The 18,991-nt window shown below is 40.7% G+C and overlaps 1 protein-coding gene across 2 annotated transcripts in view; it reads right to left on the reverse strand.

The window, feature by feature from the left end:
• The window catches only part of LOC131223850 (uncharacterized), a 32,491-nt gene extending 22,467 nt beyond the window's left edge, over nt 1-10,024 (reverse strand). Inside the window, exons 1-2 of one of the 2 annotated variants that reach the window (XM_058219376.1) lie at nt 9,879-10,024; nt 9,660-9,762 (exon numbers count right to left, since the gene is read on the reverse strand). In XM_058219376.1, the coding sequence (XP_058075359.1) occupies nt 9,660-9,762; nt 9,879-9,944 (169 nt within the window). In that variant the 5' untranslated portion in view covers nt 9,945-10,024. Of the gene's footprint in view, nt 1-9,659; nt 9,768-9,878 lie in introns of both variants that reach the window. The other variant, XM_058219377.1, reaches the window with a different exon arrangement.
• Nucleotides 10,025-18,991: the final 8,967 nt, after the last annotated feature.

Consider the following 18,991-nt stretch of genomic DNA (forward strand, 5'->3'; position numbering starts at 1 on the left):
CAGTTGACTGAGATGATGAACACGATCAACCAACGTTTGGCCACCATTGAGGCACAATCTAGGAACACGAATACCCGTATGGGTCAGATAGAAGCGTCCCTAAGAGAAATCTCCGACATTGGAGGGGATGAACAGTCTCACGTAGGGGGAGTAGTTGAGAAACGGGTAGGAAATCGTGGTAGAGGTCGTGGAGCACGTGGCGGAGGGGTAGGACATGGAGGGGCGCGAAATCCGCAGCCCGCTGTCGAATATCATGACCATTATGATGTCAACGAGAGGGTCTTAAAGAGTGTTAAAGTAAATGCTCCTAGTTTTGATGGACGTCTTGACCCAAAATCATTCCTTGATTGGTTAGCAGACATGGACCATTATTTCGAATGGTATGAGATGTCTGAGAACCAACAGGTGCGGTTTGTGAAAATGAAACTTGTGGGTCAAGGTAAATTGTTTTGGACAAATACAGAGCATAGGATCGAGAGATCAGGAGGTGTCCTAGTCGCACATTGGGTAGAGATGAAGGAGTTATTAAAGGAAAAATATCTTCCTCTCTTACAGTCAAAAGTTCATAGATCAATGGCAAGCATTACGCCAAGGATCTATGTCAGTTGCAGATTACATCGCAAATTTTGAGGAGTATATGATGCGGTGTGATATTCAAGAGGATCCCTTAGTAACGCTGGCGCATTTCAAGGTGGGTCTTCGCATGGATCTGCAACGTGAGCTTATGACCCATGTAGTGAGTGACTTGGATCAGGCTTACCAAGTTATACAGGAGTTAGAGCTTTACCTAAAGTCTCCTGTCACGAGGCACTTTGAGTCCCAAGACTCTACTGTTAGATCTGGTTTTCAAGGAACCAAACCTAACATTGGAAGTCAGCCTAGGGCGCAGGCTAGTGCACCGCCTAAGCCTAAGGATGATAAGGGCAAAGGTGTCCTTGGTGCCAATCCTGGCAGTGGTAGTCACTTGAGATGTTATGAGTGCGGAGGTACAGGTCATTTCGCATACCAGTGCATGGCAAAGACTCGCGGGAAAGCCTTAGTCATAGACAAGTCAAATGAAAATGCGGATGACATGGGTGATTATGAAGTTGAGGAATATCATCCAAAGATAGGTGTTAGTGATTATGAAGAAGAAGAACCAGAGACTGCACCACTAGCTGTAGTTAGATGTGCTTTAGCGCAGGCCAAAGAGAGTGATGATTGGCGCAGAAGCACAATTTTCTACACGTTTATCAAGAGCGGTAACAAAAATTGCATAGTCATTGTGGATAGTGGTAGTTGTACCAACGTGGTCTCAACTAGCACAATCACTCGTTTGGGTTTGAAGCCCATCCCTCACCCTCAACCCTACAAGGTTTCTTGGGTTGACACGTCTTCTATGCGTGTATCCCAGCAGTGTTTAATCCCCATCCAAATCGGTTCATATAAAGACATGTTGTGGTGTGATATTTTACCTATGGATGTAGGTCACATCATTCTAGGGAGGTCGTGGTTATATGATAGAGATGTCACGCTTTTTTATCGCTCGAACGTGTGTACATTCACGCATGAGGGCAAGAAAATCAAGATTAATCCGTTGCCACCCAAGAGTGATGAGGACATCACGCGCACTCACGCCGCCCCCCCTACGCACGTACGTACGTAGAAGGAGGACCCCACCATCGATCTGGCTCGATGACGACGTCCAGGGAGGGCCTCCTAGCTAGAAGTTAAGTTTTGGTTCAGAAAAGTGGCCCAATAGTCAAGAAAAGCCCACCATGAGATCTCATGATCGTGGCCCACTCGTCAGATTGGTTTTATATTTTAGGTTTTGCTTATTGTTATTATTTAGAACATCCTGAACGCTTTAGATTTCCTTGTTTGGTTTTTATTTTAGTTTACTTCATCGCCAAGTAATAGGTGTCGCACATGGTGCAAGTTTTTGGGTATAGGATTCTCCCTATAAATAGGCACCCCTTGTAGTTCTTTTCATTCATTGAAGTTAATAAAAAAATTCCTGCTTTATTTTTCTGCGCTCTTCGTGAGTTATGGAAGAATTCAAAAGTGGGTGCGAAGCCCTCCTTTTTCGAAGAGCTAACTACCGTGGTGCGAAGCCACATCGATCCCAATTCACCCCCATCTTCCCTCATCTTTTTTTCCATCTTCCCCCACCATCCGTACTTCGAATTTGTCCTTTTATTGCATTAGATTTCTTCATTACAGCAGGTTTTCAAATTTCAGCCCACAGGCGAGCTGAAACTTCGGCGGAGCACCACGCACAAACCGTACATCGGATCAAGCTGAGATTTGGGGGTTTTGGAGTCCATCCCTGGCCGACCAGGGCTAAGGTGGCCTTTTTCTGAATAGTGGGCCCGACACACGTGCGGTCGGGATCACACGCACGTCCATCTGAGCCATTGTTGCTGTCCACACGCGGGATCATCTTTTGGCTTAGGTTTTTATCCTTTTTTATCCTCTCATAGCCGTTTTTCATGAATCCTAACCCTAGATTACATGATCCCTAATTAATTTGCCCATTTTTATCACCTTAGGGTTCCTTGAATTGAAATTAGGGAATCCCTTGGATTAGGGACTGATTTTTATACATGAGTAGTTGATTTTATTTCCCTTTGACATCGTTTGGTTTATAATTTTTATTGGACCAGTCCTAGCCTGTGTCGACTTGGACCCACATAGATTCCCCTTTTTAATTGAATGTTTGGATTTTCATGTGGGACGTGGAATTTGTGTGATTGTTTCTGAATTGGTAGGATCTAAGCCTGAAATCTTGCATATCATATTTAATTTTCCATGTCCTGCATCAAAGAGCCACATAGACAAGGCTAGGGATGTGAAAACGAGTGAGTCAAGGAAGGATGTGAGGAAATCTATTATGAAGTCTCTATATATCATAAATGCAAAAGAGTTTGAGAAAGAGACAGAGGATGATTCGACGGTGTACGCCCTAATGGCTAGGGAAGTTCCACCCGAGGTTTATGTAGAGTTACCCCATGAGGTGACTTCGCTTCTTAAGGAGTACAGTGATGTATTCCCTGAGGATTTACCGGATGAGCTTCCACCTATGCGGGACATCCAGCATGCCATTGATTTCGTCCCGGGATCTACTTTACCGAACCTTCCTCATTACAGGATGAATCCTGCAGAGCATGCAGAGTTGCATAGACAAGTAAATGAGCTCCTGCAAAAAGGTTTCATCCGTTAGAGCATGAGTCCATCTGTCGTACCAGCGTTATTAACGCCTAAGAAAGATGGTACGTGGCGGATGTGTGTGGATAGTAGGGCCATTAATAAGATCATGATCAAGTATTGGTTTCCGATACCGACGCTTGATGATATGTTAGACATGATGGCCAGATCCACCATTTTTTCCAAGATAGACCTCAAGAGCGGGTATCACCAGATACGCATACGCCCAGGAGATGAGTGGAAGACAGCCTTCAAGACAAAGGATGGGTTGTACCAGTGGTTGGTCATGCCCTTTGGCTTGACTAATGCACCTAATACTTTTATGCGTGTGATGACCCAAGTTTTGAGACCCTTTATGGGGAAGTTCTTAGTGGTTTATTTTGATGACATACTCATATATAGTACCACTAAAGAACTGCATCTCGACCACTTGAGACAAGTCTGTAGTGTCCTGAGGGCAAAGAGGTTATGTGCAAACCTTAAGAAATGTTCGTTCCTGTCTGATAGGGTTGTCTTCTTAGGGTTCATAGTGTCGTCTGTAGGGATGCGAGCAGATCCAAAAAAAGTTAAGGCCATAGTTGACTGGCCTGAACCGCGGAACATACATGAAGTGAGAAGCTTTCATGGCTTATCCATATTTTATCATCGGTTCATTCGAGGGTTTAGCACTATCATGGCTTCCATTTCTGATTGCATTAAAAGGGGAGAGTTCATATGGTCTAAGGCTGCAGCTCAGGCATTCAAAGTATTAAGGGCAAGATGATAGAGGCTCCCGTCATGCGTCTTCCAGATTTTTATAAGGTCTTTGAAGTAGCGTGTGATGCTTCAGGCGTAGGTATAGGAGTACTAAGCCAAGAGGGTCATCCAGTTGCCTATTTCAGTGAGAAACTGAATGAGGCAAAACAAAAGTATTCCACCTATGACAAAGAATTTTATGCGGTAGTGCAATCGCTACGTCATTGGCGTCATTATCTTCTACCGCAAGAATTTGTCTTTTGTTCTGATCACGAGGCTTTTAGGTATTTGAATTCCCAAAAGAAGCTTAACCCAAGGCATGCCAAGTGGGTAACATTTCTTCAGGAATATTCATTTGTCCTAAAACATAAAGCCGGGATCAAGAACAAACCAATCGATGCCCTTAGTAGGAGAGTGACATTGCTCAACTCCTTGAGTTAGAAGTTGTCGGGTTTGAGCAATTGAAAGACGAGTATCCCATGTGTCCAGATTTTGGGAGAACATACGTGTCACTCTTAGGTGCCTAGCATAGTTCGGGTGAGTTCGTGCTGAAAGATGGTTTCCTTTTCATAGGAGACCGACTTTGTCTTCCCTGCACTTCCCTCCGAGATTTCCTTGTTTGAAAGCTTCATGCTGGAGGTATTGCTGGCCATTTTGGTCGAGATAAAACCATCACCTTAGTGGAGGATAGATTTTATTGGCCAAGTCTCAAACGAGACATAGCCAAATTTTAGGACAATGTCGAACATGGCAACTGGCAAAACAGAAGAAATAGAATACTGGATTGTACAAATCATTGCCAGCGCCACACATACCGTGGCAAGACATCAGTATGGATTTCGTGCTTGGACTTCCTAAGACAATTAAAAAGCACGATTCCATTTTTGTAGTCGTGGACCGTTTCTCAAAAATGGCCCACTTTCTCCCTTGTTCTAAAACCTCAAATGCGTCCAACATAGCTAAGATCTTCTTTGAAGGGGTGGTTCGATTACATGGTTTGCTTAAGACCATAGTGTTTGATAGGGATGTCCGGTTTACTAGTTATTTTTGGAAGACATTATGGCATATGATGGGTACGAGACTCCAGTTCTCGTCTGCCTACCATCCTCAAATTGATGGCCAAACTGAGGTTGTGAATTGAAGTCTCGAAAATCTACTACGATGTTTGGTGGGTGAACACATTAAAACTTGGGACTTAGTCCTGCCAGTCGCCGAGTTTGCATATAACAGTTCAGTTAATAGGTCTACGGGTATGAGTCCATTCGAGATTGTTAGTGGTTATAAACCTAGACTACCCATAGATTTGTTACCTATGTCAGTCACCTAGAGGACCTCAGAGTCAGCCGATGCATTTTCCCATCACATTCATGAGTTGTATGCAGAGATTAGGAGGCGGATAAATGCTAGTAATGAACAATACAAAATTTCAGCTGACTTACATCGTAGAATTCAAGAATTTAATGAGGGTGATTATGTAATGGTTAGGATGAGGCCAGAACGGTTCCCACAAGGTACCGTTAAGAAGTTACAAGCACGCAGTGCTGGACCATTTAAGATTCTGAAAAAGATTGGGTCCAATGCGTATGTAATCGATCTTCCACCTCGCATGGGGATTAGTTCAACATTCAATGTGGAGGATCTAATGCCTTGTTTAAACTATCCAATAGACCCTAATTTTGTTCCAAACCATTGGCCAATTTCTGAATTTTCTTCCCAACCTACACCACCTATGTCTATTATACCTGAGATAAGAGAAGAAATTAAAAGAATTATGGATGAGCAAATTGTTTCCACTCGAGACAGTGGATTTCAGAAGTACTTAGTGAAGTGGAAGAACAGACCATCATCCGACTATACATGGTTGACAGAAGCAGAATTGCAGCGACTAGATCCAGATTTGTTAGAAAAGCATAAGAGTTTTATCTAGCCAGAGTCGAGATCTTCTCAGCCGAGGGGAGTTGATGCGGACACCAGGCCATTCAAAGTATATCAACACAGGAGGTGTGCGTTACCTGTGTCAATGTGGTTGGATGACGAATACTGGTCAGGTCTCTAGAGGTTGAAGACTTTATACATGTGTTCGTAACATGTGTAAGTCGCTTATAGGAGACACTTGGACCGTTGGATCGCGAGGATGGTGTGATCGGACCGTTGGATCGTCACGACCCACTTTCATTACACCACCTTCACGGCGCTATCATCAGGGCCCATCGGGCATTTTCAATTTGCATTTAGTTTATGAACATTTAACTTATTTAAGTTTTGAGACAGTTTGTGCACAATTTTGTGTGAATTTCTTTTTTTGAAACTTTTTTAGTAGGGGTATTTTGGTAATTTCATGTAATTACAAATTTATAAGGGTTGCCCTAAACCCATAGCATGTTATGTTATGTTTCTGACAAAAAAAAAAAAGAGTTTTTTTGCCTCTGACGATTTCGTCTTCGACTTCCAGTGCTTGGAAGAGGACGTGAGGCCCAGGTAAACGATTCCTCATCCTCTGCTTCTTTCTCCTTCTCTCTTTTCTCAAGGTATTCTTTTCTTTAACCCCATTCTCTTCTTTTTCTCCTAGAATATTTAGATCTAGAAGCCAAATCTTGTTTCTTTTTGTCTAAATCATTAGATCTCAAAAGATTTTCATTCCCTTTTCATCCCCCCATAAAACCCATCACCCAAATCTAAATTTGAAGAACCACCATTTTTTTTTTCTGAATTTTTCAAATTTTCCAATCCAGGAAATTCCTATTTTTCTAAATTAGAAAATCCACTTGGATCGTTAGACGGACCTATTGCAAGACGAAAGTTCTATCTTTCGCCGGATCCAACTAAATTCAGATTTTAAGATTCAATACTTCGTGTTTGTGACGGATGGCCCTAATCAATGCTCTATTAACCTTATTTCTTTCTTGTGTTTATGATGTATAAAGCAGGCTAATATTTATTTGTTTTTTGAGATTGCATGAATCTGCCCCTTTCCAATATCATGCTCATTTAAGGTTGGATTAGGCCATCCTACATCAGTGGTGTTCCTTAGTACCACAATCCAACAGCCGGCACTCCTTGAGTTGAAGTCCATCAGGTGGTGCTCCTTGGTGCTGCAATCCAGCAAGTGCACTCCTTAGTGCTGAAGTCCAGCATGTGGTGCTCCTTTGTAGCGGGATGCTACTTCATGTGGGTCGGCAGGCAGTGGCGCTACCTTGTAGCTGCCCAGGAGCTGTGGCACTACTTCATGTGGATTGCCAGAGAATGGCACACCTTTGCAGCTGTCAAAGGGTTGGTGCTACCTCATACCTACTCAAAGGTAGATGTTACCTTGTGTGGCCTATCTACGTACATGAGCTACTTGGCGTGGGTCAAAGTGTCAATTCTACTTGATGCAGATCAACTGTACAGTGCTACTTGGTTTAACCCATCCAAAGAATGGTGTCGCTTCATCATCAACGTTCAGCATTGGTTGATCAGATGACTATCATTACTACCTTACTTAAGAGGGTGGCACTCTGCACTCCTCGTCTTTGTACAGTCCACATTTCGTGCCCTTGTTGTCAGGAACATGCTTGTCACTAGCACATGTCTCTCCCCACACTCACCGTCTCATTAACAGAAATGAGCTCATGATCCAAGATGCAGCTAGGGGAGCTCTACTCATTTGCCGCTTAATGAGCAAGCCATGTTCATGTGTAGCTTTCCCTTATTTACCTAGCACAGGGACCAAAAACAGTTGATCCATTTTTTGGGACAGGACCATACATTGAACTCTCATTACTTGCCTTAAAGCAGCCCCATGCTGTCTGCCTTTAATAGCTCTGCACTATTATTAAAGACAACCCTAAGCTCCCTGTATTTCTTTCCACTCTCAATATCTTCATGGCTCCTTCCCCCAATATTGGTTTAGCTATGTGTTGGACCTAAATGCCTATGCTAGTTAACTATGAACAAGGTGTCCCATATCCATTACGATAAGTATAGGTAACGGTTTTGACCAATATGCGATAGGGGGGTGAAACGTGACAGTTGGTTTTTTTAAACCGTATTGGCCGTTACGGAGGACTGCAACAGTAATTACGGGGCATAACAACCATTACCCCATAACGGTAATTATAATAATAATAATAATAATAAAACACCACTTTTTTTATATTTAAATCCATTTTTCTCCTCATTTTTTCTTTTTTCTCATTCCAAAAATCTACTAAATCATTCTACAACAGATTTCAACTACTCTTACTATAGTTTTTAAGATTAAAACCCTAGATTGAAGCAATTTGACCAAATAAAAGCTCCAAGGGCCATTTTCTCAAAAAATTGAAAAAAGTTGTATTTATGCCTTTTTTTTCCGATTCTAGTTCTAATGCTTGATTGTAATGTGTAAACATTAGAGATATATAAGCATGTTCATAAATTCACCAGCAACCTAATACAACACCCCCACCAAAGAGCAGACCATTATGTTACCATAAACATGTTTAAAATAAATAAATAAATAAATAAATACACATTTAGAACATTTACATTATTTTAGATTTTCTAGATATTTTTTCAAAAAATTTTGGGGAAAAAAAAAAAAACCATTATGGGGGTCGTAACGGTCGTCAAGCCACCATATCAGCCGTTACGGCCGATACTCGTATTGGTAATGGTGGTAACCGTTATAACCACTGTTACCAAAATAGAATACCTTCATGATTGTTATCAAATGCAATCGCATATGCGCATACTATAGATTAAATCACATATGCTATCATGACATATGCGATCCTGACAAGTATGTCATGGCATACTTTTGTATGGAACAATATGCGATCACATATTTCCCAACGGTTATATTTATGACCCTTCAATGGAGGGCATTTTATTTTTTATTTTTCAATTTGGGGAACTTTTGCCTATAAATAGGCACTCATATCCCCTCCATTTTCACTATTCTTACTCTAAAGTTTTAAATCTCTCACTTTTTCTCTTACACCTCCTTCTCTCTTACTTTAATCTCTCTACAACTATTTCAAGTATGTTTATTTTTTATTGTTTATAAGTTGTGCTTGACTTTTGTCATTTGTAATTGTAAATTACGTTGTAAGTCGTAACTTGTGATTTGTTTCAAGTTATCCATTTATCAATAAAATTTCTATGTTCAAAGCTTTTAATAATTAATTCGCTCTTAATGTAGTTTGTTGATTGTTTTGTTAAAATTTATATAAGCAATCAAGACTGCATATATTGTCAGCCCCATTGTGGTTCAAGCATAATCGCAATGATTCGATTGTCTTAAGCATATGTTTAAACTCGCGACCCAATCGGTGCCCATCAAATGGATAGTTGAAAAGAAGACGGTAGGCACCCCAGATTCGACAGGCTGATTCAGATGGTTAATAGTGTCATGAGTGCAGTAGGGACTTGCAGTGTAGCAAAATCAAACTACAGTCTGGCCCCTGTTTCAGAACTAAGCCTAAGTGTTCGATGCATGGTCAAAAAGAAAACATAAGGAACAGAGTCCACATGCAACAGGCAAAAGTCTACCAATCGGACAGGCGGGATCATTCAATGGAGAACGCATCCATCCAATTGCAATACACAGTGGGGACAACCAGAAGAACAATCTGGTTCGCTGAAAGATGGGCCCCACCCGCACGATGCACTTGTCAATAACTTGGGCCAAGCATTTTACTCCAACTAATACATAGTAAGCTTACAAAATCCAATCATACCATCTAAACAGCTTATGCAAAAACAGAAAAAATCACCTCCAGAGCTGCGGAGTACCGAATCCAGATCCCGCATCTTGACCCGCTTACAAGCAATCTCCGATCTGCCATCCCAATCCGGACTACGTTTTCCACCCACCGCCTACACTACGCATAACAGAAATTCAGGAAAAGGGATAGAATGAAAAAGAAAATTACCAAAATTACAGAATTCTTAACTAAGAATTTAAAAAATAGAAGGCGATGAGTGTAACTAACCTTGGAAGGAGATCTAGGGCCCCTGACCAACCGATCTAAAAAAGATCCAGAATCGGGTCCTTCCATTACATAGTCGAAATTGAATGATCTGCCGAGGAGGTTCGGATGTAGATCTAGGGTTTGAAAGCGAAACAAATGAGAGAGATTTGAGATTTTAAAAGAGTGGAGCGCGCGAGGCGTTTTTCCTGCTTATTTAGCTCTCAGAAATAAATTGGTACTCTGGCAGCATATAATAGTTTGTACAAATGCACTCCCATTTTCTATACTTTTACATATATTTAGTTTAATGAAAACTGTCGAAATCGTGATAAATGCTATAGATAGATCACAAGAAATAAAATAAGATAAAATAATATTTTAAATCAACAAATTATATTTATGTAATGGACGGTCCAGATGATAAGTATGCAGGTGTCTGGATCCTAAAAAATAAATTTACATTAATCAGAGGTTAGAATAGTCCAATAAATCTTCTTTTATTTTATTAAAAGTATGATTTTTTTTTCGCACTGTTTGAACGGTTTCATATGAATTTGTTATATGTTAGATTTACGATATCTTAGTGCATGTGTACAAACTGGGACGCTGTGCCAGAGTATTAAGTTACTTCCCGCTCGCTCTGTATGATCTCTTCGACGGTGTCGTTTCATGCCAATTTTCTGTGGTAGTCTCGTAGTGTGTGATGCTCCATACGAACGCACACGGAAATTGTAAATACTACATATTCTCTACTCGAATCAAACCGTCCATGTAGTGTGACCCAGTTACATGAGTTGTATTTTCAAAAAATATACATATATATAGTGGATCAGTATGATTTCTGAGTTGTCAATATTTGTTTACGGAATTTGGACGGTTCTATATATCCCATTTTAATGGGCTGAGATGTTTTCAGCATCGGTCAGTAATGTTCTTCATTTCAGTGTAATTGTGTACCTTGAAACATATTTTGTGAGTTCCGTTATTTGGACCGTTTGATTTGAGGCACTTGGATGGCAAGTGCACATGTTCTTGTGTTAAATCGTCTGGAATATTGCTCTATCTCAGAGTACCAAAGCTTTTCACCTTTCAAATTCAAATGGATAGCAGTCGGAGGGGAAAGATTCCAACCAGTGCCGCCAATGGGGGAAACGGATTGGCTACTCCCCCTGCCACCAGCCAATGGCTGGTGTTCGGTGGTCTGTGGGCCCCACCATAATGTATGTGTTTCATTCATGCCTTCCATCTATTTGTATAGATCATTTTATGATATTACACAAAAATAAGGTATATCCCAATCTCAAGTGGACCACATTACAGAAACAGTGTTGAATGAACGTCGACCATTAAAAACTTTTTAGGGCCATAAAGGTATTGGATCAAGCTGATCTTTGTTTTTTCCCTTCATCTGGGTCTTTATGACCTAATCAATAGATTGGATGTCAGATAAACAGTACAGTGGGCTTTAGGAGGATTTAAATGATGGATATCCAATCACTATTGTTTTCCTGTGGTGTGGTCCACTTAAGATTTATATCCCTCTTATCTCTAAAAAGAAGCCTTAAATGATCTTTAAAAATGGATGAACGGAATGGATGAAACACATACATCATGGTGGGGCCCACTGACCATCGAACACCAGCCACGAGGCTGGTGTCATGGGGAGTAGCCAATCTGCTCCCACCAATGGGAGTCTCGCGATTGAAGGGGAGAGAGGGACGCAGATTGGATACTGACAGGTTGGAGTAGTGAGACTGGCTACTGAAGTGACTTCACCAACTTATGTGGGCCCCACCTTGATGTATGTATTGTATTAACACCGTCCAGACATTTGGAGAGATCATTTTAGAGTATGGTCCAAAGAACGAGGCAGATCCGAGGCTGGGGTGGACCCACCACAGAAAACAGTGATGAGAGTGACACCCACTATTGAAACCTTCCGAAGGTCCACCATGATGTTTATTTGAGATCCCACCTGTTTATATGCTAAAGCAACATGAAAGAAGGAAAACACAAATATTAGCTTGATCGAAAACTTTCGTGGCCCTTATAACTTTTTAATGGTGGGCGTCACTCTCCCCATTGTTTTTTGTGGTAGGGTCCTCCGGAGCTTTGGATCTGATTCATTTTTTGGATCATTCCCTAATATGATCTCTCCAAATGGATGGACGGTGTAGATACAAAACATACATCATGGTGTGGCCTACAAAACTTGGTGACGTCACTTGAGTAGCGAGTCTCGCTACTCAACCTGTCAGTAGCTAATCCGCGTCCGGGAGAGAGAGCCTCACTGAACACGTGCAAATAAAGAAGATTTGTACGAGATCGGATCCATTCATCGTCAGCCGCTTAACTACGAGATCAGATCCATTCATCGTCAGCCGCTGTTAAGCGTCTCGTTAAATATGTAAATAACATCAAGTGATATTCGTACTAGGGTTCGTAATAGGGTTCGTCCGCATGGTTGCACGTTTACCTTGAATAAGAAATTACATTTCCATACGGTTAGAAAAAATAAATAAGAAATGAATTCTCATGATTGGTCGTGCAGAACAGCAATAGACACTTTTTAGATGACTCAGATTACCACTGAGATTACCCGCTGCTTTATTAACATCAGGAATTATACTATAAAATGTAAATGATTATATTGGAAAATGTAACTGAAATGCAAAAAAGGTAAACTAATTACATTAAAGAAAATAAATGATGGGTAATTGAAAGGATAATTGAAAGATAATATTGCGTTGGTATGAGATAAAATTGTGTTACTGAATTCCTATGTTATTTATAGTCTTACCCTAGCCGTCTAAATGTTTTCCACATTCTGAAGACTGCTATAACCATTTGACACTACATGGCTTTTTTTTTTTGCTTCTACTCTTACCATCTGACCTATAACTGCTTCTAAACAATCAATTGCTTAATAAATGTCACGATGTCACTCGTATGATCCATTTGTACTATCGTAGGATCCTCTTCGTATATCTCCACAGATCTTCAAATACACCACGCAAATCCATCTAGATCACACGTAACTCACTCTGATTGTCTTTTGCAGGAATTGGTGACAATAGAGATAAACATCAGCCCCACGTCACTTCGCCTTTGGAAAAAAATTAAAGCGACGTGTGACTCCTCATTAATGCAACAATCTTTCCATACACATGGCAATGTCATGGTTACAGTTTCTAAGCGATACATCCCTACATATTAGCTTTAATCACCTTTTTTTAAAATAAGGGCTAAACCTGTTTTGGCCCATGTACTTGTATCATAAAAAGCAACATTTTAACAATACCTTAATAAATGCTCCCTCTCCTCGGCCCATATAAGTGTCATTTCGATAATCTTTTCATCCCGCGCTTCTTTCTTTATCATTCTTCCCAAAATATCTTAATCCATTTCATCCTCTTGTACCTTAACAATGATTGTCTCATCACCTCTTCCCCATCTTTTCATCAAGATGATTTAGTCACCGTGATGGATACACTTTTTGAGAAATACTCCAATGAAATAGTCTTCAAATCACCGATTGGATACTATTACTATATGAGACCAGCATTCTTCCCTGGGATTGATGTTGATGAAGAGTTAGTATGATGGACTCTCTGTTTCCTATATGTTAAGGTGAAACTTTATTGATTCAATCTGAATCCATCCCGAAACCAACCAATGCTCTGAAGAATCATCACTCCTAGTCAAGACCACTACCGGAATGGGATGCTTGGTTTGCTCACGTTTCATCTCAACACGGAGTGACATGGAGAAACCCCGACATTTATGAATGCATTAAAGTCTCCATCTACAATTATACGTCAGACCCTACTCTTCTTAAAATGGCATCGACATTTTGGAGTCCATCCACCAACACATTCTTCTTTAGATGCGGCCTTATGAGTCCAACAATTTTGGACGTTGCAGCTCAGACCCAACTTCTTCCCTTCGGCGAGGTTGTTTTCCCGAGTTTCGCTCAAAAAGAACCAAGACATTTTACAAATAAGGCCAACAAGGCCTATTCTCACTTTATGCAAATGTACCGCAAATGCAAAGTCTCGGTTGATTACGAAGAACAAATGGCTTTCCTATTACACTAGATCTGCCGACATTTACCCTGCATGAATGCTCTTCATATCATAAATGAGTATATTCAACTGGCCGAGATGCATGCATAAAGTCAAAAACTTGCTCTGGCACCTTTTGTACTCAGGCACCTATACAGAGGTATTTTTGAAACCACCACCAAAGGTCTATAAATCAGTACAGAGGTATTTTTGAAACCACCATTATGGCTTATTCAGATGTGAATATACGAATATTTCCGTCCTTCCCTTGTACATGTCATTATTCATTCTAATGTTGCTTATTCTTCATATGGTGAACACATCATCCATTCTCCCTAGGAGATCTATACATTTTCCATCTCTATGGACTCATTATTCTTTTCCATGAACAGAGGTAGACGGAGTCAGTCGTTCACTCATTTTCATGATACAGAGTTCGACCCAACTTGGTTCACTAGCTGATACAAGAGTGACAACAATCAGGAGGCCTCTTAAATGCATCTCACTTCGAAGAGTTACCTCATTTGTAGGGATCTCCCCTATGGTAGTTCTATTGACACTGGCAAGAATGTTAAAGCTAGCATCAAGCAATACCATCCAAACCTACTCCCCTATCAGTTTGGTCTAGTCCAGTGCATTCCCTGTCCATTCACCCAGACATCCTGCAACCAACCTCCCTTCACTTAACCAATTGTCAATCGAATTGATAATTATCATTCTCTTAACTCTACCTTTCAGTTGGCCAATTTAACTCTCAATCTTCCCATCTACCTGAATTAGCCTGAGTTAATGGACATTTTCATCACTTGGTTGGAGAGTCATTACAAAAAGCAGGTTAATAAGTCTCCTCAAGCTATCATAGCCCAACTTTCTTTTATGGAACTTCAAGGAAAGAAAAGAATAGTACCTCAATTGGCCACAACTCATAGCCGAAAACCGAATAAGCCGAAGACCAAATCAGCCATTACCTCCGTTTTTCTAGCTTCAGCGATCGGGACAGCTCCTCAACCAAAGCACAAAAAAACTACGGTGAAGGCACCTGTTGCTCCAATATATCCACTGATTTGACCATCTCTATCAACTCCAAAGAGGATCCTTGACTTAGGAACTCCTCTCGGCCCACATCCATAACCTCCTAGTTTAGTCTTCAAATGCTTCGATCCACCTCCTTAGTCAACCATATTAAATCAGTAGTTACCGACCTCATCCAAGAGAATACGACAATCAGGTACTTCATTGGCCTAAGTTGTATCGTCATTTGAAAAATACTTCAAAATCAAATATTTACCAAGCTTCTCCATTGAAGACCATTCTAAAGAAATCAAAGAAGATCTGAAACATCATTAAGAAGCTCACTATAATAAATGTTGGAATAAATGGTGGCTATTGAGTGTTAAATATTGCATATTTCTCCCTATTTATATCTTGGTTTTATGAACATGATAATGCTTAATGGGTATATTTTATACATATTTGTATTGCAAGGTGAATATGAGAGCTTGGATTGAAAAGAATGTTAAAAGCATGAAATTAATATTCAAGAATCACCAAGGCAAGGGATGGATCTTAGGAGACTAAAATTGAAGATTTCAAGACCACAAGATCCAAGAATACCAAGTAGAAAAGGAAGGAAGTCGAAAGTGCAAAGTGCAGAAATTCACACTATGTCATCGACCGCTGTTCGATGACATCGAAGGCAGTGTTCGATGACATCGAGCATGACTCGATGACATCGAAGAATTATAGAAAATTAAGTCTGATTGTTGGACAAATTGGATGCAGTTTTCGATGATATCAAAGCCCTGTTCGATTGCTCGAAGACTGCTTGATGACATCGAAGGCAGTTCGATGACATCAAGATTTTTGAAACAACTCACTGGAACACTCTGGACACATTCTCGATTCATCGAAGGCAGTTCAATGACATCGAAGGTGTGTTTGATGACATGAAAAGCTATGTAGTGTGAAAAGGCACGACTTCCAGATTCAAGTTACCTTCAATGACATCAAAGGCTGTTCGATGACATCGAAGGTGTTACGCGGACTGCGTAAATTTGAGGCGGTTTTCCAAAATTAGATGGACAAGGCTATAAATATAGGTTTTCCTAGGAGTTTTATACATGAATTAGGTTTTAAAAAGCAGAGCCAAAGGGTGGAGCAGCCTCCCAAGAGTTTTTATTCCTTCATTTTCTATTTTTAATGCTTTCTTTTATGGTTTTAGATCCAATCATGTCTATGGTTGGCTAAACCTCTTAGCTAGGGCTAAGAGGTGAAGATTGTAGCGTGTTGGGATGATTTTTTTACTTTGATTCTTGTTCTTGTTGCACCTTATTGATTTTTAGTTTAATATTAAAGGAATATTTTTAGTTTTCTATGATTTATTGTGACTCAAATTACAATAGATATTGTGGTAGCTTTAAATATCTTCTTTTCCTATTTTGAGATTGTGAGATTGGTAAATCATGTTGTTCACCATCATCTCCTGGGCATGGTAGGGTAATGGAATCCCTTCCAATCATCATAATACTCCTTCATATATGGCTAAGTCAATAAAAAGTTCAGATTTGGTTTAATTGTTTCATCTTCGGATAGGATAAGACTCCAATTCCAATTGTGTCTCTTGAATCAAAGTAAGGTAGCACCCTGATACCTAGAAGTGGATCCTTGGAACCCTAATTCCCACCTTTCAATCAACATTATTGTTCACAACCCCAAGTGTAGGGTCGCGATGTAGTAATAATCTCAGTGAGACCGAGGTTGAATCCATAGGGACTAATCTCGTAAATATTATGAAAGCAACTAGAAGAACTAGAAAAAGATGAAAAATAAATCTGAAAGTATACAGAGTAATTGTGAGAGATTTATTGAAAAAATTAATAAATTAAAAGTGGGAACTAGGGTTTCTAAGGATCCACTTATAGGGATCAGGGAGATCTATGTTTGATTCAACGACACAACTGGAATTAAAGTCCTATCTTATCCAATTGGAAGATATCTTAGTAAAACCAAATCTTAACTTCCTTTGACCAAATTCTCAATGGATGACAGGTGTGAGAACTGGAAGTGATTCCATAAGCTTTCTATAAGCTTATGTACGATAGATGCATGCAAGTGGCGTTAAGTCGCAGTAGCGTTGAGCTTGGAGCGTGCAGCTATCTTCTGGAGCTTTGATTTTCGATATATGTATTTCCCTTTCAGCACTGTATCAGCTATTTTTTTATTAGTGGATATGTGATGATGATGTTGCCTTTATGATTTGGATAAACTTGTGGTTATGCTTCTTATGAGATAAATGTACATTGAAAAATTCTCCTTATAAGATCCCAGGATCGGAATCTGGAGTATGGGCGCTATAAGCTGAGAATGGGGTACTATGGAGGCTGTTGGCATCAGATTTGGAGATCAAAATTTTTGTGAGCCCGGTTTCCGAGTTTAGGACGTAACAGAAGTTGGTATCAGAGTATAACTTAGGAATACCTGAGAATAACATCACATATCTGCTGATAGCTACCCTACACTCTATGATTGTTGAGAACTTAAAATGATTAGATCCCTGAGTTCGAATAACTTAGAAACGTTCTGATATAGCTCCCTACCGTTGAAATTGTGAGGCTGCATAGTATTTCAGTCTCGATCGTTTTTAACCGGGGTCCGAGGATCAATGGGGTCATCATAGTATAGATGAGGCATCATGAGAGCAAGAGCCTGAGATTCGCAAGCACTATTCGATTGTATTTTGTTTTCGATATATATAATATGATTTCTCCTCCCTCCCCTTATGAGTTATATTTAGTTATGTAATAGTGCAAAATTCGAGGATAAAATTTTTATTAGGAGGGGAGAGCTGTAAGGCCCGTATCCTAGTCCGTACTGTTCCTTAGACTCTCACGGTCTCTCGATCGAATTCCAGCGACCCGCGACCTGTAATCGGCATTTGCGCGTGACCCTAAGTCGCGTCCCATATATCTGAGTCGACTCGACCTGAAACTTGTACATAATGACGGCACCGTCGCCGTGGTTCCAATGCCGCAAATTGCGCACTGATGCGATACCCAGACCAGGAGTTGTGGGCCCGCGTTTATTTTAAAGAAAACGTCGCGTGTTGCGAATTTCGAGAGAATCTCTCCCCAACATCACATCAATCAATCAAGTACACAAGTCATTACTCACTCATCCCTCTCTCACCCAAAAGTCAACAACACCATACCTATCCCATTCCTTTCTTACCAACAAGTTAACAAGCACTATACCCTCCATGTCATCTCTCCGTATAACACCACTCCTCTCTCTCTCATTTCTCACTCCATCCCAAGCAATCTAAGAGAGAGGAATGTCCACGCATTTCAAGGGAGAAGGAAAAGTTAGGTGTGGCTCACTTCCTACCCCCCTCAACTCTCATCTTCACCTTTCAAATCTCATCATCCTCCATCAAAGAGAGAGCGAAGGAGTTTGGCATTCTATAGAACCAAGAAGATCTAACGGTGAGTGTGCATAGTGCTAGATCTTAATTTTGATTTAGGGTCCACATGATTTTTGGGGCCCATCTTGATGTATGCATTGTAATTGCTAGAGGAGCTTATAGTGGCGGAGCTCCTCTGCTACATCTCTCTCTCTCTCTCTCTCTCTCTCTCTCTCCTGGTTTGATGGCCCATCATTGTTGTGTATGTGAGATCCACGCTGTCCACGAGTGGGACAACCTTGCTGCCACCATCCAGGGCCACCTTGCTGCCCATTTTTGAGTAGGCTTGGATAGTGGGGAAAACACAAATAGAGGCTAGATTTCCAGCCGTGTGGACCCCCATCCATGGATCCCACCTTGATGTATGAATTCTAAATCCTAAGCCGCCCATTTGCACAACCTAGATCTAACGTCTATGGGTTGTACGATAACAATAACAGGGACGTGCAGGGCCTCTGCACCTCTAGGCCCACTTGCTGGATGAAGAGAAAACACAATTATCAGTTGAATCCAAACTAGGTGGGCCACGTGCGTGTGGGACCTACATCTGGTGCATGTGTCTTATATCCTCATCGTCCGTCCAGCAGGGACGATGGGTCCCACGTAGCATA

Source organism: Magnolia sinica, chromosome 13 (assembly GCF_029962835.1).
Source record: "Magnolia sinica isolate HGM2019 chromosome 13, MsV1, whole genome shotgun sequence".
Classification (NCBI taxonomy): Eukaryota; Viridiplantae; Streptophyta; class Magnoliopsida; order Magnoliales; family Magnoliaceae; genus Magnolia; species Magnolia sinica.